General features: G+C 43.3%; 1 protein-coding gene across 3 annotated transcripts in view; it reads right to left on the bottom strand.

Annotated features, from left to right (window-relative positions):
- Window positions 1-26,962, bottom strand: part of MARCHF10 (membrane associated ring-CH-type finger 10) — a 131,302-nt gene that overhangs the window by 83,351 nt on the left and 20,989 nt on the right. The window contains exons 2-3 of one of the 3 annotated variants that reach the window (XM_077257730.1): window positions 25,105-25,210; window positions 18,247-18,399 (exon numbers count right to left, since the gene is read on the bottom strand). In XM_077257730.1, coding sequence (XP_077113845.1) covers window positions 18,247-18,399; window positions 25,105-25,210 — 259 coding nt within the window. Of the gene's footprint in view, window positions 1-18,240; window positions 18,400-25,104; window positions 25,211-26,962 lie in introns of all 3 variants that reach the window. The other 2 variants (XM_077257729.1, XM_077257731.1) reach the window with 2 other exon arrangements.

Here is a 26,962-nt window from a genome sequence, read left to right as displayed (position 1 = left end):
TGCTTTACGAGGAACCCAATCTTGAGGTTCAGGCAGAAAAAGCCTTGCTGGCTATTTCTCAGGGCCAGGATGAAGCTGAAGTGTATTGCCAAAAATTTCGGAAATGGTCCGTGCTTACTCAGTGGAATGAGTGTGCTCTGGCCGCAAATTTCAGAAATGGCCTTTCTGAAGCCATTAAGAATGTGATGGTGGGTTTCTCCATTCCTACAAGTCTGAATGATTCCATGGCGCTGGCTATTCAAATTGACCGACGTTTGCGGGAGCGCAAAACCGCTAATCCTCTGGTGGTGTTGTCTGAACAAGCACCTGATTTGATGCAATGTGATAGAATTCAGACCAGAAATGAGCGGAAAAATCATAGACGTCAGAATGGGTTGTGTTTTTACTGTGGTGATTTTACACATGTTATATCAGCATGCTCTAAATGCCTAACAAGGGTTGTTAGCCCTGTCGCCATTGGTAATTTGCAACCTAAATTTATTTTGTCTGTGACTTTAATTTGCTCATTGTCCTCTTACCCTGTTATGGCGTTTGTGGATTCAGGTGCTGCCCTGAGTCTTATGGATCTGTCATTTGCCAAGCGCTGTGGTTTTGTTCTTGAGCCGTTGGTTAATCCTATCCCTCTGAGGGGTATTGATGCTACGCCATTGGCGGAAAATAAACCGCAGTTTTGGACACAGGTAACCATGTGCATGACTCCTGAACATCGGGAGGTGATTCGTTTTCTTGTTCTGCATAAAATGCATGATTTGGTCGTTTTGGGTTTGCCATGGTTACAGACTCATAATCCAGTCTTGGATTGGAAGGCAATGTCTGTGTCAAGTTGGGGCTGTCAGGGTATTCATGGTGATTCCCCGCCGGTGTCTATTGCTTCCTCTACTCCTTCGGAAGTTCCTGAGTATTTGTCTGATTATCAGGATGTGTTCAGCGAGTCCAGGTCCAGTGCTCTGTCTCCTCATAGGGACTGTGACTGTGCCATAGATTTGATTCCAGGTAGCAAATTTCCTAAGGGAAGACTATTTACTCTGTCTGTACCTGAGCATACCGCAATGCGTTCGTATATCAAGGAATCTCTGGAGAAGGGGCATATCCGTCCTTCCTCTTCCCCTCTTGGTGCGGGATTCTTTTTTGTGGCCAAGAAGGACGGATCTTTGAGACCTTGTATTGACTATCGGCTTTTGAATAAAATCACTGTTAAATTTCAGTATCCTTTGCCTCTGTTGTCAGACTTGTTTGCCCGAATTAAAGGTGCCAAGTGGTTCACCAAGATAGATCTTCGTGGTGCGTACAACCTTGTGCGCATTAAGCGAGGAGATGAATGGAAAACCGCATTTAATACGCCCGAAGGTCATTTTGAGTACTTGGTGATGCCTTTTGGGCTCTCTAATGCTCCTTCAGTGTTTCAGTCCTTTATGCATGATATTTTCCGTAAGTATCTGGATAAATTTATGATCGTTTATCTGGATGATATTCTGGTTTTTTCTGATGACTGGGACTCGCATGTAGAGCAGGTCAGGATGGTGTTTCAGGTTTTGCGTGAGAATGCTTTATTTGTTAAGGGCTCAAAATGTCTCTTTGGAGTACAGAAGGTTCCCTTTTTGGGGTTTATTTTTTCCCCTTCTGCGGTGGAGATGGACCCAGTCAAGGTCCGAGCTATTCATGATTGGACTCAACCCACGTCAGTTAAGAGTCTTCAGAAGTTCTTGGGTTTTGCTAACTTCTACCGTCGTTTTATTGCTAATTTTTCTAGCATTGTTAAACCTTTGACGGATATGACCAAGAAAGGTTCTGATGTTGCTAACTGGGCTCCTGCAGCCGTGGAGGCTTTCCAGGAGTTGAAGCGCCGGTTTACTTCGGCGCCTGTTTTGTGCCAGCCTGATGTCTCACTTCCCTTTCAGGTTGAAGTGGATGCTTCTGAGATTGGGGCAGGGGCCGTGTTGTCGCAGAGAGGCCCTGGTTGCTCTGTGATGAGACCTTGTGCCTTTTTCTCGAGGAAGTTTTCGCCTGCTGAGCGGAATTATGATGTTGGCAATCGGGAGTTGTTGGCCATGAAGTGGGCATTTGAGGAGTGGCGTCATTGGCTCGATGGTGCTAAGCATCGTGTGGTGGTCTTGACTGATCACAAAAATTTGATGTATCTCGAGTCTGCTAAACGCCTGAATCCTAGACAGGCCCGCTGGTCATTGTTTTTCTCCCGTTTTGACTTTGTGGTCTCGTATTTACCAGGTTCAAAGAATGTGAAGGCTGATGCTCTTTCAAGGAGCTTTGTGCCTGACTCTCCGGGAGTCGCAGAGCCGGTTGGTATTCTTAAAGAGGGAGTTATCTTGTCAGCCATTTCTCCGGATTTGCGACGTGTGTTGCAGAGATTTCAGGCTGGTAGACCTGACTCTTGTCCACCTGACAGACTGTTTGTTCCTGATAAGTGGACCAGCAGAGTCATTTCCGAGGTTCATTCCTCGGTGTTGGCAGGGCATCCGGGAATTTTTGGCACCAGAGATCTGGTGGCTAGGTCCTTTTGGTGGCCTTCCTTGTCACGGGATGTGCGGTCGTTTGTGCAGTCCTGTGGGACTTGTGCTCGAGCTAAGCCTTGCTGTTCTCGTGCCAGCGGGTTGCTCTTGCCCTTGCCTGTCCCGAAGAGGCCTTGGACACACATTTCCATGGATTTCATTTCAGATCTCCCGGTGTCTCAGGGCATGTCTGTCATCTGGGTGGTATGTGATCGCTTTTCTAAGATGGTCCATTTGGTGCCTTTGCCTAAGCTGCCTTCCTCTTCCGATCTGGTTCCTGTGTTCTTTCAGAATGTGGTTCGTTTACACGGCATTCCTGAGAATATTGTGTCTGACAGAGGATCCCAGTTTGTTTCCAGGTTCTGGTGATCCTTTTGTGCTAGGATGGGCATTGAGTTGTCGTTTTCGTCGGCCTTTCATCCTCAGACTAATGGACAAACGGAGCGAACTAATCAGACTCTGGAGGCTTATTTGAGGTGTTTTGTTTCTGCGGATTAGGATGATTGGGTGACCTTCTTGCCGTTGGCTGAGTTTGCCCTTAATAATCGGGCTAGTTCCGCTACATTGGTTTCACCATTTTTCTGCAACTCTGGTTTCCATCCTCGTTTTTCCTCGGGACATGTGGAGCCTTCTGACTGTCCTGGGGTAGATTCTGTGGTGGATAGGTTGCAGCAGATCTGGAATCATGTGGTGGACAACTTAAAGTTGTCACAAGAGAAGGCTCAGCGTTTTGCCAACCGCCGCCGCGGTGTGGGTCCCCGACTTCGTGTTGGGGATTTGGTATGGCTATCTTCTCGAATTTGTTCCTATGAAGGTCTCCTCTCCTAAATTTAAGCCTCGCTTCATCGGTCCTTACAAGATATTGGAAATCCTTAATCCTGTGTCCTTTCGCTTGGATCTTCCGGTGTCGTTTGCCATTCACAACGTGTTCCATAGGTCTTTGTTGCGGCGGTACGTTGTACCTGTGGTTCCTTCTGTTGAGCCTCCTGCTCCGGTGTTTGTTGAGGGCGAGTTGGAGTACGTGGTGGAGAAGATCTTGGATTCTCGTCTCTCCAGGCGGAGGCTTCAGTATCTGGTCAAGTGGAAGGGCTATGGTCAGGAGGATAATTCCTGGGTGGTTGCCTCTGATGTGCATGCGGCCGATTTAGTTTGTGCCTTTCACGCTGCTCATCCTGACCGTCCTGGTGGTCTTGGTGAGGGTTCGGTGACCCCTCCTTAAGGGGGGGTACTGTTGTGAATTAGACTTTTTGGCTCCCTCTTGTGGTCACTAGTGATATGACTCTGGGATTGTCTTTCTTCAGTTGGGCACTCACCTGGGTCGTTAGTCCAGGGGTGTCGCTATATAAACTTCCTGGATCCTTAGTCCAGTGCCTGGCATCGTTGTTATTAGATCCTTCTGTTGCTCCTGTCTGCTGGTCCTGGCTCTTGCAAAATTAAGCTAAGTCTTGCTTCTTTGTTTTTTGAGTTACTTGTTTGCTTCTATTTTTGTCCAGCTTGTACTAAATGTGATTTCTGACTTTGCTGGAAGCTCTAGGGGGCTGGTGTTCTCCCCCCGGCCGTTAGACGGTTCGGGGGTTCTTGAATATCCAGCGTGGATATTTTAATAGGGTTTTTGCTGACCATATTAGTCATCTTACTATATTCTGCTATTAGCTAGTGGGCCTCTCTTTGCTAAATACCTAGCTCATTCTTATGTTTGTCTTTTCCTCTTACCTCACCGTTATTATTTGTTGGGGGCTTGTATCCAACTTTTGGGGTCTTTTCTCTGGAGGCAAGAAAGGTCTTTCTTTTCCCTTCTAGGGTTAGTTAGTTCTCCGGCTGGCGCGAGACGTCTAGAACCAACGTAGGCACGTTCCCCGGCTACTTCTATTTGTGGTGCTAGGATTAGATATATGGTCAGCCCAGTTACCACTGCCCTATGAGCTGGTTTTTTGTGTTTGCAGACTGGGTATTTATTCCTGAGACCCTCTGCCATTGGGGTCATAACACATGGCCCTCTCATCCCTATCCTGGTATGCATGTCCTCTTCATCCCCACCCTGGTATGCACGGCCTCCTCATCCCCATCCTAATATGCACGGCCTCCTCATCCCCATCCTGGTATGCATGGCCTCCTCATCCCCATCCTTGTATGCATGGCCCCTCTCATCCCCATCCTGGCTTGCATGGTTCCTCATCCCTATCATGGTATGCATGGCCTCCTCTTCCCCATCCTGGTATGCATGACTCCTCATCCCTATCCTTGTATGCATTGTACCCTCATCCCTACAGAGGTGTATCTGTAGGGATGTTATCCTTCCTGAACCCGGGGCAAAGGATAAGTTTGGCGCCCCCCCCCCCCCCAGATTTCTGCCCCCTATAATGTCCTCAGATTTCTGCCCCAATAATGTCCTCAGATTTCTTCTGCCCCCATAATGTCCTGATTCCTGCCCCATCCCCTCCCTTTCCGGGTGCAGTTGCATGTTGTGGAGAAATCTGAGGAACATATGGGGGGATGGGGGCAGAAATCAGGACATTAGGGGGCAGAAGACATCTGAGCACATTATGGGGGCAGAAATCAGGACATTGCACCCATCCAGCCCCCTAGCCTTGCTTCAGTCCTCACATAGTAGTATGAGCACAGCCCACATAGTAGTATACAGCACTGCCCACATAGTAGTATACAGCACAGCCCACACAGCAGTAAACAGCACAGCCCACACAGTAGTATACAGCACAGCCCACACAGCAGTATACAGCACAGCCCACACAGTAGTATACAGCACAGCCCACACAGTACTATACAGCACTGCCCACATAGTAGTATACAGCACTGCCCACATAGTAGTATATATAGCACTGCCCACATAGTAGTATACAGCACTGCCCACGTACTATATAGCAGCCCACACAGTATATAACACAGCCCACGTAGTAAATAGCAGCCATGTAGTATATAACACAGCCACATAGTATATAGCAGCCACGTAGTATATTGCACAGCCCACGTAGTATATAGCAGCCCACGTAGTATATAGCACAGCCCACGTAGTATGTAGCAGCCACGTAGTATATAGCAGCCACGTAGTATATAGCAGCCACGTAGTATATTGCACAGCTCACGTAGTATATAGAAGCCCACGTAGTATATAGCACAGCCCACGTAGTATACAATAGCCCACGTAGTATATAGCAGCCACGTAGTATATAGCAGCCACGTAGTATATTGCACAGCCCATGCAGTATATAGCACAGCCCACGTATTAAATAGCAGCCACGTAGTATATAGCAGCCCACGTAGTATATAGCAGCCCACGTAGTATATTGCACAGCCCACGTAGTATATAACAGCCACGTAGTGTATAGCAGCCACGTAGTATATAGCAGCCACGTAGTATATTGCACAGCCCACGTAGTATATAGCACAGCCCACGTAGTAAATAGCAGCCCACATAGTATATAGCAGCCCATGTAGTATATAGCAGCCCACGTAGTATATAACACAGCCCACGCCGTATATAAGAGCCCATACCTTGTCCTCCCAGCCAGGCTCTGCATCCCCCCGCAATCCTTTGCTCCAGGTGGCAGGTGCAGCACACTTCCTGTTTGGCGTCACGCGGCTCATTCTCCGGGCACTGGACGGTCGGAAGTCACTCTGCGTATCCATGGCGACGCATTGTGGGCGGCTCAGCAGCAGCTGCGAAAGACCCAGAGCTCCATGCCGCCTCCTCTCTTCTAGCGTGCACCGCGGGCTCTCCAGCAGCTGCAAAAGTCGCAGAGCTCTGTGCTGCCTCCTCTCTTCTAGCATGCACCTCGGGCCGCAGATGCCTGCCTCAGGGGCCGCATGCTTGGAAACCGATGCGCAGCACTTTCTCTGAGCCGGCTGTCAATTTGACAGCTGGCTCAGAGAACGGAAGCATCTCAGTGTGGGGGCGGCAGAATTCCGCCGACAGGGAGCCTCCACCTTGGATCGCTGCATCAGGCGGCCCGCTGGCGCCCCCCTGTCAGCTGCGCCCAGGGCACATGCCCCGGCTGCCCCCCCAGGATACGCCCTTCCTGCGCTCCCTCGCAGCGTATTGTTCCGGTGCCAACAGCTGATTTATGCTTGTAAGCAGCGAGTGGCAGGGAGGTCATGTGCTGCTTACAAGCAGATGACAGCTGCCGGAATACTCACTGGTCTAGTCTACACGCCAGGACTATGTGCGTGGAGGGCAGTGAGTATCTATTGCTATTAAGTAACGCACACAGTGTCACGGGTCCGCGCTACGTAAGGGAATGAATATTCACCTCTCCCATGCCCATGAGAGTGGAGAGAGGTGAATATTAATTTCTCTTAAGTAGTGGGCACACGGGATCACCCCGCTGCTGCGGCTGACACTGTGCACACTATTACAGAGAAATGAATATTCACTACCAGCACAGTGAATATTCATTTCTTTTTAGCAGCGGACACAGGAGTTAGCCGCAGCAGCCGGCTCCTGCCTCCTGTGCCCGCTGCTCCACCTCTGACGCTCCCCCTCTATCTTCTGGGACAATGACTCGAGTATGAGCCGAGGGGGAGTTTTCAGCACAAAAAAATGTGCTAAAATACTCGGCTTATACTCAAGTATATATGGTAAATAGGTAGTGTAATAAATGAGCTACTAACAATGCAATAATGATGATGAAATAATAATGGCGCAATTTTTCTTTGCGCCTGCATGAAAGGTGTCATAATTACAATTTCCTTTTGGATCTTGAAAAGTAGAGTCAATCAGCAAATTTAAGCATCATCCTCATTTTCAGCACCACAAAATTAGTTTAAGTTCAACTGTTTTTGACTCTGAACCAACTTGGCTGTAGAACAGTGCTATGTTACGGACGGAGGTTCCTAATGAGTTTCTGCCATGTAAAATAAAACTGGCCCACAATCTAGCATTTAAAAGGGCTGAGTATTAAACTTGTTTCGTAGTGTTTGCAAAACAGGACAATTTTGAAGATGCAGTAAAAAAAATTGAGGAAAGAAAATAAATCCGCCATTTTATAATGTCCAGTCATTGATTAAAGCAGAACTTTCATCACATTCTCTGATAGCCCCACTGAAAGACAAATCAGGACCATGATCATCTGTTAGTGGGCTCATAAATATAGCGGACTATTAACCAAACAGCACAATATTGATGTGCCATTAAATATAGTTGCGAATAAAGCTCAAGTTACTACTGAACACTGACTAAAAACACTCCAGATCAAAATTCAGGCAGGCATGTTATTTATCAGTCATTCATAGGTAAGAGCAAGGCCAACAATGGCCAACAATTATTGTAAAAACCATTGAAAGCTGTGTTTTCGGTCAGCCTTTGTCTCCCATTTGTGGCCAGCCTGACTGTACATAGGCACTCTATTATGATTTATCAGAAAATATCCTATTGATTCCTTAATAATGGGTAATAATCTGTTAAAATGACTTTTCATTGCTTGTGCGACAAGTTTCTTTTAAAATCACAACATCTATTTTAGTTTAGTGCATTTCTTATCACAAACAATTTGCTCCAAATGTGTTACATTCACAGATTTACTTTATTTTCTTAACTTTACAAGTCTATTATAAGCTTTGCTTTCTGCTAAGCCATTACTAGAAATTTTAAAGGAGCAATTATTAACTACAAAGATGTGAAGCATGTTAAAAGAAAATATACCGAGACTGTTCACACCGCCGTTAGAGGCTCCGCACCATGTAGAGCTATTCTTCCCATCAAAATGATGGAAATTTCATGAAAACTCAGTGTACCCTATTATAAGTTAAAAGGGATCAGTTGGGTTCCAATGGGCACCAGGAGTATTCGCTGGACGATGGCTACATCATAGCGTTGTGACGGCCATTATGAGCTAAATTCAGAAAGCTTTATACACACGGCATTGTTTAGGTGCATGGAGTCGCGATTTTTCTTACATCTGATTTATGACATGCTGCCTTGTATGCAAACACTGCGTTATAACCGTTGCATTTTTTTGTGTAGGTGTTAGCACCAAAGAAGATGACGCGAAACGCGCGTTGGGGTCTGTCACTTTCCAGCACCAGGTAATATAAGTTATATATTCTTGAGCTCTGCCACCTTATGGGACCTCTCCATGCACGTTAATAGAGACTGTGGTAGGTTGGTTCACCTATGTCCACTAGGCTGAAAAATGGTTACATAAGTATTTTTTACTGTCAGCACTATGTCTATGATCAGACCTCAACCTTATCTCCACCCCTAGATAGATAGCACCTTTACTTGCAGGAGTCCCATATTTCTAGCAGGCCGCTACTTTGCGTGTTGGTATTCACCCTAGTTGTGGGGATTACACTGTATCCCTGGTGCCGTGTTTACTTAGAGATACTTCTCCCTGTTTTCATTGGTGCTTTTATGAGTGTCTATTTGTATCAATAAAGTACAGTATATGTTTTATTTATACATTTTTTCACGCTTATTTGCTTCCTTTTTCTGATCAGTTTATATAACAAAATGTACAGTAGTAGCCTTCTCTTTGTTATGTTTTGAGGGGTTTTTTGTTCATATTTTTTTTTTCAAAGCTTTTTTTGAGTTTCAAAATGCTGGGATACTGCACTTAAAACCGCAGTTACGTTTTTATATGCTTTACTTTCAGGGTCCACATAGTTCAACAGCATCTTTAAACACACAGTGGGTAAGCGTTTTCATTAAATCAGATCCACTTTGCTTGAACTGTTAAATGTAGATTTTCTGTACCATAAAAGGCAGTATTTATGATGTGCAAGCGTATGACCAAATACATAGTAGTAAAAAAGAAAAACTCTGGCATTACTTACCACACCATTAAAACCTGTCATGAGAAAAATACTATTAACCTGCAGATGTGGAGTTAATATGCAGGTTAATAGAGTTCTAAAGCCATGCCGCAACTGTATTGAAAGCACAGCTACTGGGAGGAAATAATCTTTATTCCTCCCAGCAGCTTCCAGCTTTCAGTCATAGAGGTGGCAGCTTCAGTTACCACTCAGTAAATAGTGAGTAGCGGCTTTAACAATGCCCCTCACACTGACTGACAGTTGGTTCAACAGTGCATCACTACAAAGCCGACTGTCAGTCATAGTGTGGGGTGTGGTTACAGCCATAGCTCACTATGTCCTGAGAAGTGACTGAAGCCATGCTGGCCGCTTTTATATGACTGAAAGCTGGAGGCTGCCAAGTTGATTAACTTCCAGCAGTCAGAATTTCAGAGCGGCGCAGCTGCATGGCTTTAGAACACTATTAATCTGCAGATTAATCCCATGTCTGCAGGTTAAGGCCTCATTCAGACGACCATTTTTTAAATGTAAGTGCTATCTGTGTTTTTCACAGATAGCACTCATAGCTCTAAAAGTGAGTAATTCACATTTCCGTGATTTTCTGCAGACCGAGTGGTCCAAGCAAAATCATGGAGATATGTTCGATTTTGATCCTTTTGTCAGATCAGAGTTGGCAATGCAAGTCTATGGGTCCATGAAAATTTGGAAAGCACTCGGATGACACCTAAGAGCCGTCCGATTTTCACGGACTATTGCATATGAAAAGAATGGAAATCATTTTTTCCTTTTCACATATGAGAGAAACTGATGAGACTCCAAACTCAGATAAAACTCCGACCAAAAATCACTGATGAAACTGTCAGTTTTTCTCTTAAGTGAAAAAAAACTGACATGTTAATAAGGCAAACTAGCATTTATTCTTATGAAAGACTCCCTGTAAATCCACAAGGGAATTATCCCGTGAACAAGTATATTCAGAGTACATGCTCAGATACTGGACTGCTCAGCTTAAACAAACATGAAACTTGTAGAGAGTAAAAAACGTAGAAAGCGGCACTCACCGCTGACATTCCATAAGAAAACCAAAAGAAGAGTATGCCACACACGATAATATGGACAAACCTGCTGAATATTTAGGAGAAATTCGCTGAAAAGTCGTTGGTTGTTTCTTTTTCCCACCAACTCATTTGTATGTATCGGTAAGAATGCGCTATGATTGGCAGGCATCTGCAGCCATCTTATAGATGGGAACGACATTCCAACAGGGCAGGTTGGCTGAACAAGGGACATGGCGTCACATATTAAGAAAATGTGGCCCAACTCAGGGCCGTATTGTCACTAGGCACCAGAGGGTGGGTGTCTAGGGTGGAAGGCTGCAGGGGACAGAACCACCATGAATGAATAAAAAAAACAATTTCCCCCTGCTTCACCTCTGGACCAGGCGTCAGTATCGCCATTTTTATTTGGTGGGGATATCTATTTCTCTATCTCTCTCCTATTTGCCTCTCTGTCTATTTACCTATTCATCCATTATCTATCACATCCTATATATAATCTACAGTGTCATATTATTTATATACATATATACAGTATAGAGAGAGAGAGAGAGAGAGAGCTGGGCGAACCCAAACACCTACTTTTCGGGCATGGACACAAAACACAGACTTCACCAGGAAGTTTGTGTTACTGTTTGGATTCGGCCCCCTGAACATCGGGTGTTTGTCGCTGCTTCTGATCGGCGGTAAAATCATCACCTCCGGTCAGACAGCTGCAGTTCCCACGCTGTCAAATAACCGCGCTCAGAATATGAATTTGCGTCATAAACGTGAATTTTTTAATAGGGAACACCACAGTGATTTAATCAAGTGTTGAGGTAACGTTTCGACCCCTTGATGGGCCTTTATCAAACCTGCTCAGAATATGAATTTGCGTCATAAACGTGAATTTTTTAATAGGGAACACCACAGTGATTTAATCAAGTGTTGAGGTAACGTTTCGACCCCTTGATGGGCCTTTATCAAACCTCACTTTCAAGTGAAGAGCAATGGAAGGAGAGGAGAACAATGTCCAGGACGGACGCAGCGGCTCCACTGGAGAAAAGAAGAAAATACGAGGATCCGGAATGGCACAGACAGGAAGTAAGATCCCTAAAAGCACTGTGGGTCCAGAGGCAGGAATGTTGGCGGTGGTCACACCACTGCTTTTAGGGATCTTACTCCCTGTCCGTGCCATTCCCGGATCCTCGTATTTTCTTTTCTCCAGTGGAGCTGCTGCGTCCGTCCTGGACATTGTTCTCCTCTCCTTCCATTGCTCTTCACTTGAAAGTGAGGTTTGATAAAGGCCCATCAAGGGGTCGAAATGTTACCTCAACACTTGATTAAATCACTGTGGTGTTCCCTATTAAAAATTTCACGTTTATGACGCAAATTCATATTCTGAGTGCGGTTGTTTTCTTCAATTTTGAGTTGTCTGGATTCAATCCAGGTTCAGCCTGCGCCAGCTCCATACTCCCAGAGTGCACACCTTTCCTCTTAGAACCCACGCTGTCAAATGACAGCATGAGCCTACAGCTGTGATTGGAGGTATAAAGTTTACCTCTGGTCATTGGTGTTGGCTGATGTTACTACTGCTGCCATCAGATGGTAGATTAGTCCCCAGACCTCAACCCAATCAAACACTTGTGGGTAGAGTTGAAGAAAAAACTGTATACATAACCAAGTCAGTGGACCAGTATGCACCAACTTTGAGAACATGTACAAGATACCTGGTATCAGATTTCGACTGAGAGCATGCCCAGAAGGATTCAAGCAGTGTTGAAAGCCAAAGGAAGATTTACAAAATAATACAAACTTTGATTCTTAGGAGCAAAACAGTAACAATGCAGTGACTTGACCAGAATCTACATAACTAATCACATGCTAAAATAGTTGCAAGTTAAGTTTATGTATGAGATAAACAAGATGATTGTCTATAAAATGATGGTAGTCTCACATTTGAAGCAGTAGTGGACGGTGAGATATGGCACCTGAAAGTCAAAAGTTCATAACATTGTTACCCTTTTGCTCGTCAGTGTATATACATTTCCTTTGTGTGTATTAAAAGAAACTAAAAAAAAAAAAAAAAAAGAGGAAAAAGGGAAATTGGACATAATTTCACACAAAAAACCCAAAATTGTCTGGACAAAATTGTTGGCCCCTTTCCAAAATTGTGGGTAAACAACTTTGTTTCAAGCATATGATGCTTGTTCAAACTCCCCCGTGGCAAGAAGCAGGTATGGGCAATATGAAAATAACACTTGAAACCATATAGAAAGGGGAGAAGTTGAACCCACAAACCCAACACCACACCTATCACTAAACTCTTAGCCACCAAACCTGTAGGAAAAATTGTACAGCGGAAGATGAAATGATCTCTAAAAGGCCTAAAGTTAAAGATGACACATTTCATTTGTATGTTAAGCAAAAAAAAATTATTCGAACTTACCAAATGGCTGCAATGAAAGAAAGAGTGAAAAAATTAAAGGGGCCTGAATACTTTCCGTACCCACTGTATATATATATGTATATATATATATATATATATATATATATATATATATTAGATTTTTTAAATTATAAAAGAGAAAATGGGTCGATGCAAAAGTTTAGGAACCCTGCATGGTTAGTACCTAGTAGCACCCCCTTTTGAAAGTATCATATCCTGTAGATGCTTTTTGTACCCAGACAAGAGTCTTTCAATTCTTGTTTCAGGGATTTTCATCCGTTCTTCTTTGGAAAATGTTTCCAGGTCTGTGAGATTCCTGGGTCATCTTGCATGCACTGCTATTTGAGGTCTAGCCACAGATTTTCAATGATGTTCAGATCAGGGGCCTGTTAGGGCCAATGTCAAACCTTCAGCTAGCGACTTTTGAGGTAGTCTATTGTGGATCTTGATGTGTGTTTAGGATCATTATCCAGTTGTAGAAGCCATCCTGTTTTCAACTTCAGCTTTTTCACAGATGGAGTTATGTTCACATGTAGAATTTGTTGAAATTTCATTCAATCAATTCCTCCCTCTACCATGAAATGTTTCCCATGCCATTAGCTGCAACACAACCCCAAAGCATGATTGATCCACCCCCATAATTAATGGTTGGTGTCATGTTCTTTTCCTGAAATTCTGTGCCCTTTTTTCTCCACACATACCTTTGATAATTGTAGCCAAAGAGTTATTTTTTAACCTCATCGGTCCACAAGACTTGTTGCCAAAATGCATCAAGCTTGTTTAGATGTTCTTTTACATACCTATGAAGCTGGATTTTACAGTGACGATGCAGGAGAGATTTTCTTATGATTACTCTTCCATGAAGGCCATATTTGCGCAGGTGCCTATGAACAGTAGATCATTGTACCACAACTCCAGAGTCTGCTAAATCTTTCTGAAGGTCTTTTGCACTCAAGCAGAGGTTCTGATTTTCCTCTCTTGCAATTCTACAAGCAGCTCTCACTGAAATTGTGCTTGGTCTTCCAGACCTTATCTTGACCTACACTGTTCCTGTTAACTGCCATCTCTTAATTACATTTCGAACTGAGGAAAGGACAACTTGAAAATGCTTTGTTATCTTTTTATAGCCTTCTCCTGCTTTGTCGACCTCCACCATTTTCATTTTCATAGTGCTAGGAAGCTGCTTAGAAGAACCCATGGATGCGTTTTTTTGGCCCAAGGTTAGAGGAGGCTGGTGTGTTAAAAAGCTGGGAAATGTGCATAACCTGAAATTTCCTAACAATGATACTGAACAGGCCATAACCCTAACAGGCTAATTAAGGTCTGAAACCTTGGTCAAAGTTATCTGAGCACACAAATCTCCAAGGGTGCCCAAACTTTTGCATTGGCCCATTTTCATTTTTGTGAGTGTTAAAATGTAAAAAATGACTATATTTTTTGCCTAAAATACAAAAGAAATGTATCATCTTTAACTTTAGGCTTTTTAGAGATTATTTCATATTCAACTTGCTTAACAGTTCACATTAACAGTAATCTTGACCAGTGGTGCCCAAACTTTTACATGCCACTATAGATAGATAGATAGATAGATAGATAGATAGATAGATAGATAGATAGATAGATAGATAAATTAATATCCCCACCAAATATACTTGGTCCAGAGGTGAAGCAGAAGATTTTCACGAAAAAAAACTGTGGATCAGCTAATTTGTGTCTCTGTTTTTCATCCGATGACCAAATATACTGTTTTCTTGTGGAATGGCTATGTTGTGTGCCTCTGTCTATATCCTAATATGTAAGCCAATAGAAGAGAAAGGGTTCGTTCTCACTTTTCATGGCTTTGATTGCACCTGAGAATCGGATCTCACACACACACATAAGGCTATGAGTGTGTGTGTGTGTGTGTGTGTGTGTGTGTGTGTGTGTGTGTGTATGTGTGTGTGTGTGTGTGTGTGTGAAACCTGCACTGCATTTGGATATCATTTGAGTGCAGTGTGATTCCCTCTGACGCTGACAGCAGAGGAGATGGAGAAATTCATTGTCATTGTCATGATCTTGTCATGCGAGAGGATTGGAGCACAGAGCACTGACACTCAGCTCCCGGGTCATTAGCATATCGCATCCCATGCTCTGTGAGTCGCTAGTGAGACCCCGGCCAAACCCTGTATATTTTCCCTATACATTAGCATAGTAGAGCAATATAGGAAAATAACGGACAATACTCTATACTCCTCCTTCTAGACCTGTCCTCTGCTTTTGATACAGTTGACCACTGCCTCCTACTATAGATCCTCTCCACCTTTGGCATCAAAGACCTCACCCTATCCTGGATCTCCTCATACCTTTCCAACTGTAAATTCAGCGTCTCCCACTCCCATACTACCTCCTCATCCCACCCTCTCTCTGTTGGAGTCCCCCAAGGCTCTGTTCTAAGACCTTTACTCTTCTCAATCTATACATTTGGCCTGGGACAACTCATGAAGTCCCATGGATTTCAGTACCACCTGTATGTTGAAGACACTCAGATCTACCTCTCTGGCCCAGACGTCATCTCTCTGCTGTCCAGAATCCTGGAGTGTCTATCAGCCATATCCTCCTTCTTCTCCTCTACCTCAAACTCAATGTGGACAAATCTGAACTCATCATCTTTCCTCCATCCCACAGGTCTTCCTTACCTGATCTATCTATCCCAATCAATGACATCACGCTTTCCCCGTACCAGAAGTCTGCTGCCTTGGAGTAACCCTTGACTTTGCCCTGTCCTTTAAACCGCACATCCAAGCTCTTTCCACCTCCTGTCGCATCCAGCTCAAAAATATCTCCAGAATCCGTCCTTTCCTCAACCCTTAATCTATTAAAATGCTTGTGCATGCCCTCATCATCTCCTGCCTCGACTACTGCAACATCCTTTTCTGTGGCCTCCCTGCTAACACTCTTGCACCTCTCCAGTCCATCCTTAACTCTGCTGCCTGACTAATTAATCTCTTTCCTCGCTACTCCTCCGCTTCTCCCCACTGATAATCTCTTCATTGGCTCCCATTCCCTCAGCGTATCCAGTTCAAATAACTAATACTGACCTACAAAGCCATCCATAACCTGTCTCCATATATCTCTGAACTAATCTCCTGATATCTTCCCTCACATAATCTCCGGTCCTCCCAAGACCTCAATCTCTCCTCCATACTTATTCGCTCCTCACCTAATCGCCTCCAAGACTTCTCCCGAATATCCCCCATCCTCTGGAATTCTGTACCTCAACACTTCCGACTATCAACCACATTCGGATCCTTCAGACGGAACCTGAAAACCCACCTCTTCAAGAAAGCCTACAGCCTGCAATGACCCTGCTGCCTCCTCACCAACATCGGAGCTGCCACAACCCCCCAACCTACTGTCTCCTTCCCCACCATGCTGCAGAATGTAAGGGTCCTCTCCCCTCTGTATCAGTCTGTTATTGTTAGCCTGTTTATTGTAATTAGTATGTAACCCCTTCTCATGTACAGCACCATGGAATCAATGGTGCTATATAAACAAATAATAATAATAATAATAATAATAATATAGACTTCTAAGGATGTAGTATTACAGGTACGCACAAGATGAAGGATATACAGTTAGGATAGTTATTTTCTGATTAGACAGGTTTGTTTGTTTTTCTAATTCCATAAAATTCAATTCACTAGGTTAAGAGATGAATACTTACAAAATTGCTAATGCAAACTATAACCAGATATAACCATAATAATTACAGTGATGAAGAATAACCTAATAAATTGCTTCTATTCTCTAAAAAGCAATTAATTTTTCACTGCTGACAATCACAAGTGAGATTGCAATCATTAGCCGTTAATATAGCAAATCCTTTGGCCAAGAATAACCTCCAAAACTGGTGTGTGGTCATTTTAGATTTTAGTAGAAAGAATAAATGGATTTTCCTATTAATAAGTAATTATCACCGACACACAGGAAGACACACTAGTCGGTTTCTATATCTCCCGTAAAAATATATGGTTAAAATCGTACACTACCATGGCCACCGATTTAATACTTAAACATTTTGTGGTCGATAAACCTTTAAACGCCACCCACTCCCCTTAAAAACTACATGTATAGCCTGGCCCTGAATATTGATTCAATGATATAGATGATGGGAAAATCTTTGAGCAGATAACAGATTTTTTTTTTCTAGACATGTTCTGTTATGATGTGAGCTGTAGTGATTCAGGGCTACAGTGAATCAGCATATTCGGGAAATGATACAATCCTTTGGAACATAAGATAAAAAAAAAATAAAAAGCTGTTATTGACTTCTATTCAGGAAATATGCCCATCACTACTTTTCTTTATAAAAATTTCCGCCTCATTTCCATTAGCGGTATAATTTTTTTCCTCTTTTGTGTTACTGTCTCTATCTGGTTATCGCTAATTACTATACTGCGCACAGCAGTTGTCATCCCACTGCATTAACGTACATGTATTAAAAGCAAAATCAAGCTTATGTATGCATGTTGCTGGAGTTTAAAAGTAATGTGTCATCAGAAAATGACCTATTGTTTTAAATCATTTTTTTATATACTAAATGTTCTTTTTATTTTATTTTTGGTTAAAAAAAAATCCCTTATCCCTATTTCTATAAAAAACAAAAAAACAAAAACTGAAATCTTCCAATTTATACACTGGCAATTAGGTTGTATAATAGACACATATATCCTGTTATTTGCAGATGACTTTTCAGAAGATCTCATTATCATCACAGACAAAATTACAATAAAAGTTAACACCACTTCATAGGAAATCAAAAAAGCAATGAAACCAGCTCAACAATAACATTTCTGATTAAGATCGTAGGAGTATGATTGAAACACGTCACTTTTCCTCTTTTAAGGTGTTTCTTTTTTGAGTGCTATGAAATTTTAATCATAATACAAGAATGTTTTATCCCAAAGAGTTGGAACAAACTTCTCTTTTTTTTGTAGGATCCCTTTGTACAGCTGATAACCCAGGATCCACCATTCACAATAGGTGATGTCACAGCTCACCTCCTCCTCCCTTCCTTTGCCCAATCAGATCACGCTTATTACATACTGCCATGCAACTAAGTAGTGACTGGATCAGTCTATTGCTGCTAATGTCCATATAGGATTCCTGAAAGAATAGGAAGACCCCAGTGCTATTCGCTGGATGATGCAAATTTAGTATTAAGTAGAGTGGCCAGTGTGAAAATTGTGTTTTGTTTTTTTTTTATTACAGAGAGTGATAATAAATATATATCAAACTATTTCACAACATTTTAAAAAATACATTTAACATAAACCCTGGTTTAAGAAATATGTAATTTTGGGATGACACATTCCCTTTAAGTGCCTAGAAGAAATTACTGCGATGGTGATGTCCATTGTACACAAAAGAGTAATATAATAATTATAATTAGAGATAATATAAAGTAACTACAGTACATTGCTTTAATAAATAATCTGTGTACCATTACCACTGGTTTTGTGTTCATCCCCTTCTGCCATGGTTTACTGTAACTTCGCGTGGAGTACAAGTTGAAAAGATTTGGGGCACGTTGGGATAAAGCTTGCTTCTCTCTCATTCGCTCAGTAAGCTCTCTTACCTGCTCCTGGTGGCGTAGATGGGCCTGGAATGGAACATTGCAACTATTTTAGCAGTAAATACATTTGATTCATCTCCGGATGTTAAAGGGACACAGGGCTCATAAGAAGATCTCAGCTAGTTCTTTACTAATCTGTGGGATCAACAGGATCTAAACAACTGTGCACGTTTCATTTGCTGAACCAAAGTTTATTATTTTTCTAATATTTAACTTACCTAAACATTTTTCAATTCTCCCGATTGCCAAAATATTTTATCTTTTTTATACTTATTGAAGTCTAAATGAAAAAATAAAATTTAATGGGAGAATGTCAGCACAAAATTAGTATTCAAACCAAGCACAGGAACACGGTGCACCCTTGGTGTGGCCAAACAGTTCAGTGAACCTTCCCACCTACCTGTTTCCCATCTATCTCTGGCCTCTTCTTTCTTGATTAACAGCTGTGGCTTTACAGGAGCCAGAGAAGGGTGTAGATAGGTGGAAAACAAGTAGGTAGGATGATGCAGTGAACTATTTGGCCATTCCAAAGGTGTACCGAATGCCTGTACTTGGTTTGAACAGACATTCTTGTGACTGACAGACTCCATTTAAAAACATACTTATGAAATTGGTGTTGCTTGGGAATAGAGCCATTTTGGACAAAAGTGAAACTATCCATGGACATTAGATTTCACCATATATGACCATTTTTGGTTGGACTTGATAGTGTCATAGTCCCACCCCTCAGTGTGTCTAAGATGCAGTTACTGACAGCTTAGCCGTCCAGTCTAGTACAGGGGCGTGCTGAAGCTGTCAGTACTTTGATTGACAGATCAGTCGTCCAGTGTGGTGCAGGGGTGTGCTGAGCTGTCAATGTGTTGATTGATAGCTAGGCCATCCAATCTGAGACTGGGAGGTGCTGACTGTCTCCAGGTGTTCAAATTTTAAAATTAAAAGTGTGGGTCAATTATTATTCAACCCCTAGGTTTAATATTTTGTGGAATAACCTTTGTTTGCAATTACAGCTAATAATCGTCTTTTATAAGACCTGATCAGGCCGGCACAGGTCTCTGGAGTTATCTTGGCCCACTCCTCCATGCAGATCTTCTCCAAGTTATCTAGGTTCTTTGGGTGTCTCATGTGGACTTTAATCTTGAGCTCCTTCCACAAGTTTTCAATTGGGTTAAGGTCAGGAGACTGACTAGGCCACTGCAACACCTTGATTTTTTGCCTCTTGAACCAGGCCTTGGTTTTCTTGGCTGTGTGCTTTGGGTCGTTGTCTTGTTGGAAGATGAAATGACGACCCATCTTAAGATCCTTGATGGAGGAGTGGAGGTTCTTGGCCAAAATCTCCAGGTAGGCCGTGCTAGCCATCTTCCCATGGATGCGGACCAGATGGCCAGGCCCCTTGGCTGAGAAACAGCCCCACAGCATGATGCTGCCACCACCATGCTTGACTGTAGGGATGGTATTCTTGGGGTCGTATGCAGTGCCATCCAGTCTCCAAACGTCACGTGTGTGGTTGGCACCAAAGATCTCGATCTTGGTCTCATCAGACCAGAGAACCTTGAACCAGTCAGTCTCAGAGTCCTCCAAGTGATCATGATCAAACTGTAGACGAGCCTTGACATGACGCTTTGAAAGTAAAGGTACCTTACGGGCTCGTCTGGAACGGAGACCATTGCGGTAGAGTACGTTACTTATGGTATTGACTGAAACCAATGTCCCCACTGCCATGAGATCTTCCCGGAGCTCCTTCCTTGTTGTCCTTGGGTTAGCCTTGACTCTTCGGACAAGCCTGGCCTCGGCACGGGAGGAAACTTTCAAAGGCTGTCCAGGCCGTGGAAGGCTAACAGTAGTTCCATAAGCCTTCCACTTCCGGATGATGCTCCCAACAGTGGAGACAGGTAGGCCCAACTCCTTGGAAAGGGTTTTGTACCCCTTGCCAGCCTTGTGACCCTCCACGATCTTGTCTCTGATGGCCTTGGAATGCTCCTTTGTCTTTCCCATGTTGACCATGTTTGAGTGCTGTTCACAAGTTTGGGGAGGGTCTTAAATAGTCAGAAAAGGCTGGAAAAAGAGATAATTAATCCAAACATGTGAAGCTCATTGTTCTTTGTGCCTGAACTACTTCTTAATACTTTAGGGGAACCAAACAGAATTCTGGTGGGTTGAGGGGTTGAATAATAAATGACCCTCTGAAAAGACTTTTCACAATTTAAAAAAAATAAATAAACAAAGAAATAACATTCTTTTTTGCTGCAGTGCCTTTCACACTTCCAGGCTGATCTACAGTCCAAATGTCACAATGCCAAGTTAATTCCAAATGTGTAAACCTGCTAAATCTGCAGGGGGTTGAATATTACTTGTAGGCACTGTATGTATTGTATATGAGTTTATGTGTTTGTTTGTTTTTTACATTCAACACATTAGCCGGATGATGGGACTACTACTGTCCCATCATTGGCTAATGTGTCACTCACTGTCACTGTAGCTGGCAGAGCCCAATGGGACTTGTAGTCCCATCGGACGATGCCTGCACACAGAGACACACACACACCAATGATCCCACCGCACAGCCCCGCAGACCCCCCGCCCACACACTTGTAGAAAAAGGAAGCAGCATCCGTTCCAGGTGAAAGAAGTTGTATCAAAAGGAGTCTTTATTCTGCCATAGAAACATACAACGTTTCGGCCATGTTGGCCTTTATCAAGTATAACATATACCACACCTGACCGCCTTAAATAGTGTGGAGCTGCAACCAGCACCAATCACATACGAAGGGCAGTCCTAATACAATTCTATAAATAAATACAAAAAATACAAAAAATACATGTAAACCATCAATCCACACCACATCATAAACAGTGTATTATGAAACTCGCATAAGATATACAAAAAAAATAATATATCCAAGTGGGTCCAATCAGCTGTGAACCTTGCAGTCCAATCACAGCATTGTTGCTTCGGTAGTCATAGTAACCAACCACCGATCGTTCTACTCCCATCTCTGGGGTGTGCATCATCGGATCGACGCTGTCTTCACGCTATACACGCCACCTGCAAAGTAACAAACACCTCTCATCATAGACTATTGCACCGTCACCTTAGGAACCGCCGATCGATGCCGCCGGAGACAGTGCGGGGGCTCATCACGTGCAAGCGGTCACATGACCGCAGCACAGACACGCCTCCCAATGCAAGCGCCGGCCGCATCAGACCCAGTTACACTATCAGCGGTGTAGGAGCTCACATACGTACACATCAGAGGGAGGAGGGGGCGGAAAACCGTCCTATCCCAAGCCTCTGAGCGGCGCAGTGTCACTCCCCACACAGCACGAAGGGTGTAAACTCAGCCAACTCCATGGCAATCAAAGCAGTTGGCGGTTTGCCATATGAACAAAGGGGAGGGACAAAAAACTTCAAAAAAACAGAAACAAGCAGGTAGCATATAAATAGATCGGATACCCATATGACCCCACTGAAACAGAGGGGAAATTTTATAAAAAAGTCCCATAAAGGGCACAGTGAATATAATACAGATGACACATGATTAAAAACAAATATACAGATTACAGACACCATCAGAATCAAGGGGGATTTAGGAAATACATATTTGTAAATTATATTCAATATTGAGCCCCTTTGGTTGTAGAGACTCCAAAACAGAAATCCACCTCAGTTCTTTCTGTTTTAGCAATTTCACCCTATTACCACCCCTTCTTAGTGCAGGAACCCCGTCAATCACTCTGAATCTCAGTTGGTTAACCGAGTGTCGACATTCATTAAAGTGCTTAGGAACTGGTAATTCCAGTTGTTTAGTTCTTATAGTGCTTTTATGCTTGCTTATACGCGCTCGAATCTCCATCGTGGTCTCCCCCACGTATATCAGTCCACAGGGACACACTATTGTGTAAATTACATAGTTTGAGGAGCACGTATATCTATCTTTAATCAAAAAATTTTTTCCAGTTTGAGGGTGAAAAAAACTATCACCCTTCAACATGTTGCCGCAGCAAGCACAGTTGAGGCAAGGAAAGTTGCCCATCCTAGGTGGACACAAGGTCCTTTGGAGGGCAACCTTCCTCGTCCCAACATCAGACTTAACCAGTTTGTCCTTTAAATTGCGTCCCCGCCTATAAGAAAGAATCGGTCGTGAGTGAAATTCCTCAATCTGTGGTAGCCCTCTATTCAAAAGACCCCAATGTTTGTTTAGAATACTAGAAATCCCCCCACTCGCTGGACTATAGGTCGACACAAAGGGGATCCGTTTCTGTGTATTCTTATTTTTTTGTGTTTGTAAATCCCCAACTGTCAATTCGGTCACCCTATTTTTCTGAGACATCACTTTCTTTTTGGGGTAACCCCTACGTATAAATTTGTTGCACATCTCGTCCAACCTAACATTGCATACATCATCATCAGAGACAATGCGACGAACCCGCAGCAATTGACTCCACGGGAGAGAGTCCATCATCCTCCTTGGGTGATGGCTGCCATATTCAAGAAGGCTATTCCTGTCCGTTGCCTTCACAAACAAGTCAGTGCATAGCTTATCATCACATTTATATACCATGGTATCTAGGAACTGAACTTTATCCATAGAATATGAGATAGTAAATTTCAATTGTGGATGCACATTGTTCAGTTCCGATAAGAACTCAAAAAGATCATGTTGAGGCCCCTCCCAGATACAAAAAATGTCGTCGATGTAGCGCCACCAGGATCGGACGTGGCGCCAGTAGATGGAACTGTACACAAATTGGTCCTCCAGTACCGCCATGTAGATGTTGGCGTACGTGGGGGCCACATTGGACCCCATGGCGGTACCCCTCAGCTGGAGATAGTAGTCATCCCCAAAGAGGAAATAATTCCTCCTGAGGATGAACTCCAGCAAAGAGAGGACCAACTGTGCACAAGCTGGGGCCACGTCCGAGCCCGATAGCACCACATCGACAGCATTAAGACCTCTCTCATGTTCAATAGATGTATACAGAGAAACAACATCAAAGGATACCAAGATGGTAGAGGCACCCACCCTGATATCCTTCAATTTGTCCAGAAAATCACTGGTATCCCTGATGTATGACCGGGCCGAAGTAGCATAGCAGCGTAGAATTTTGTCAAGGAAAATTGCCACCTTATGACACATAGAACCCCGCCCACACACTCCAGCATCTTTGGCAGATTCACCACACAGACCCCCACCCCCCACCGCCACCGCCGCCAGCACCACATTGGCCGCCGCCACCGCACCGGTCGCACATCTCCGCACATGAGCGCAGCCGGCCAGTAGACCCCAGCCCCGCCCACATCCCAGCCCCGCCCACCTCCAGAACAGCCCCGCCCGCCCCCAGCACAGCCCCGCAGGCAGTCCCCAGTCCTGCCCACAGCCCAGTCACTCTTGAGTGACTGCTGTCTGTGGAAGCTGGGTCACGCCTGTTGCTGACGTCACGTCAATTTCCAGAGTCTGGAAATTGACGTGACGTCGGCCGAAATTAGCGGCGGCTGCAGCCTGGGGGTCACGTGACCCGGACTCAGCCACTGCCATAGTGCCACTCACAGGCGAAAATGGCACCAGAAGGTATTTATAATTTTCATTAGGGGCTCCGGGGGGATACATTGGGGGGTTAACTGAAAGTAGTGGACAACCCCTTTAACCATAGCATCTCAGTCACAAAGTGGCAGAGCATGTAAAGTTACAGAGCGGGCTGCTGAGGTGCATATGGATAAAAAGTCACCAAAACTCCACTGGCTCCAAATCTTCTCTGGCATTGAAGGTGCGCTGGCAGCTCTATGGCATGGGGATTCATGGCTGAACAACTTTATGCAAGTCCTACATTACCAAGCACAATGGCAAGTGTCGGATAAAGTGGTGTTAAGCACAATGCCACTGGACTCTGGAGCAGTGAAATCATGTCATGTGGAGTCAAAAATCTTGTTTCTCTAGCTAACAGCCTGATGGACAGTCTGGGTTTGGGGAATGCCAGAGGAATGTTACCTGCCTGCCTGACTTCCTTGTGTCAACTGTAAAGTTTGGTGGGGGGAGGAATAAAACTTGATTTTCAAGGGTTAGCTTCGGCCTCTTAGATGTACAAAATGGTTCTCGGGATACACTATGAGAATATTATTCCTGTTAAAACTGGCACAGAAGCAAAATGTGTGACTTGTATTAATTAAGTACATTTTAAAATGTCTGTTCTGGAAGCGGCAAATACTAATTTGAAGGTTTTATATATTCAGAAACAAATCTATCACATATGATCTGATAAGCAGTAACTTAATGGGACAATGAAATATGCATAAGTTATAACAGGACAGAGGCAATTAACATCTTCTGCCTTTCTTATCTGTGCCAAGGTAGCAGACAGCTTGTGCTAATACAGATCTGTGCCAAGCAAGCATAGCCTTATTTATAGCTGACTCACAGTTAATGAAGTCCATTATACAGGAAAGTGCAATGGCTAGACTTAGATAGTTATTTGACATTGGAGCATTAAGTCCATAAGCAAATGCTTCCTAATTTGCATTATGTAGAACTGCACTGGTCTTTGCTGTCTTTATGGATCAGTTGGAAAGAATCCATAAATCACTACATTTTGCTTTGGTTCCACGTACCCTATTATGACACAGAATCCATGACAAAACAATTGTGGCATTTTCCATTGCAAACACTACAGTACTACCAACGGTATTATTTCCTGGAGGACATCACTGGCTGTTTATGGCGGAGTGGATATTTACCGTACCTTATATTCCGAATCCATTTTTTGCTGCACATCTTTCATGTGATGCCTATTAACAATTGATCTACGTCTATCCCAGGTCTTATCCATTGATGATTTTATCTCTAACCTGTAAGTGCAAAAAAAAAAAACAGTGTCAACATTTTCTGTACACATTTTAATTATTTACAAGAATTTCTCAAAGGTGTCCGTAGAAGAGGTGAAACACAGAAATACAGGTGCTTCTGACAAAAATAGAATATCATCAAAAAGTTAATTTATTTCAGTTCTTCAAAACAAAAAGTGAAACTCATATATTATATAGAGTCATTACAAACAGAGTTATCTATTTCTAGTGTCTATTTCTGTTAATGTTGATGATTATGGCTCACAGCCAATGAAAACCCAAAAGTCTTTATCTCAGTAAATTAGAATACTTTAATACATCAGCTTGAAAAATTATTTTAAAATCAGAAATGTTGGCCTACTGAAATGTATGTTCAGTAAATGCACTCAATATTTGGTCGGGGCTCCTTTTGCATCGATTACTGCATCAATGCAGCATGGCATGGAGGCAATCAGCCTGTGGCACTGCTGAGGTGTTATGGAAGCCCAGGTTGCTTTGATAGCATCCTTCAGCTCATCTGCATTGTTGGGTCTGGTGTCTCTCAACTTCCTCTTGACAATACTCCATAGATTCTCTATGGGGTTAAGGTCAGACGAGTTTGTTGGTCAATCAAGCACAGTGATACTGTTGTTTTAAAACCAGGTATTGGTACTTTTGGCAGTGTGGACAGGTGCCAAGTCCTGCTGGAGAAATACATTTCCATCTCCAAAAAGCTTGTCAGCAGAGGGAAGCATGAAGTTCTTTAAAATTTCCTGGTAGACGGCTGCGCTGACTTTAGTCTTGATAAAACACAGTGGACCTACTCCGGCAGATGACATGGCTCCCCAAACCATCACTGATTGTGGAAACATCACACTAGACTTCAAGCAGCTTGGATTGTGGCCTCTCCACTTTTCCTTCAGACTCTGGGACCTTGATTTCCAGATGAAACTCTAAATTTACTTTCATCTGAAAACAACACCTTGGACCACTGAGCAACAGACCAGTTCTTTTTCTACTTGGCCCAGGTAAGACGCTTCTGGCGTTGCCTATTGGTCTTTTTGCCAGGTGGCTTCCAGCCACATACAGTTATATGAAAAAGTTTGGGCACCCCTATTAATCTTAAGCTTAATGTTTTATAAAAATTGTTTTTTTTGCAACAGCTATTTCAGTTTCATATATCTAATAACTGTTGGACACAGTAATGTTTCTGCCTTGAAATGAGGTTTATTGTACTAACAGAAAATGTGCAATCTGCATTCAAACAAAATTTGACAGGTGCATAAGTATGGGCACCTCACCAGAAAAGTGACATTAATATTTAGTAGATCCTCCTTTTGCAAAAATAACAGCCTCTAGTTGCTTCCTGTAGCTTTTAATGAGTTCCTGGATCCTGGATGAAGGTATTTTTGACCATTCCTCTTTACAAAACAATTCCAGTTCAGTTAAGTTTGATGGTCACCGAGCATGGACAGCCCTCTTCAAATGATCCCACAGATGTTCAATGATATTTAGGTCAGGGGACTGGGATGGCCATTCCAAAACAGTGTAATTGTTCCTCTGCATGATTGCCTGAGTAGATTTGGAGCGGTGTTTTGGATCATTGTCTTGCTGAAAGATCCATCCCCTGCGTAACTTCAACTTTGTCACTGATTCATGAACATTATTGTCAAGAATCTGCTGATACTGAGAGGAATCCATGCGTCCCTCAACTTTAACAAGATTCCCAGTGCCGGCATTGGCCACACAGCCCCAAAGCATGATGGAACCTCCACC

The sequence above is a fragment of the Ranitomeya variabilis genome, chromosome 4 (genome assembly GCF_051348905.1).
Source record: "Ranitomeya variabilis isolate aRanVar5 chromosome 4, aRanVar5.hap1, whole genome shotgun sequence".
NCBI lineage: Eukaryota > Metazoa > Chordata > Amphibia > Anura > Dendrobatidae > Ranitomeya > Ranitomeya variabilis.
The sequence above is the reverse complement of the archived record's forward strand: the minus strand, read 5'-3'. Positions and strand labels throughout refer to the sequence as shown.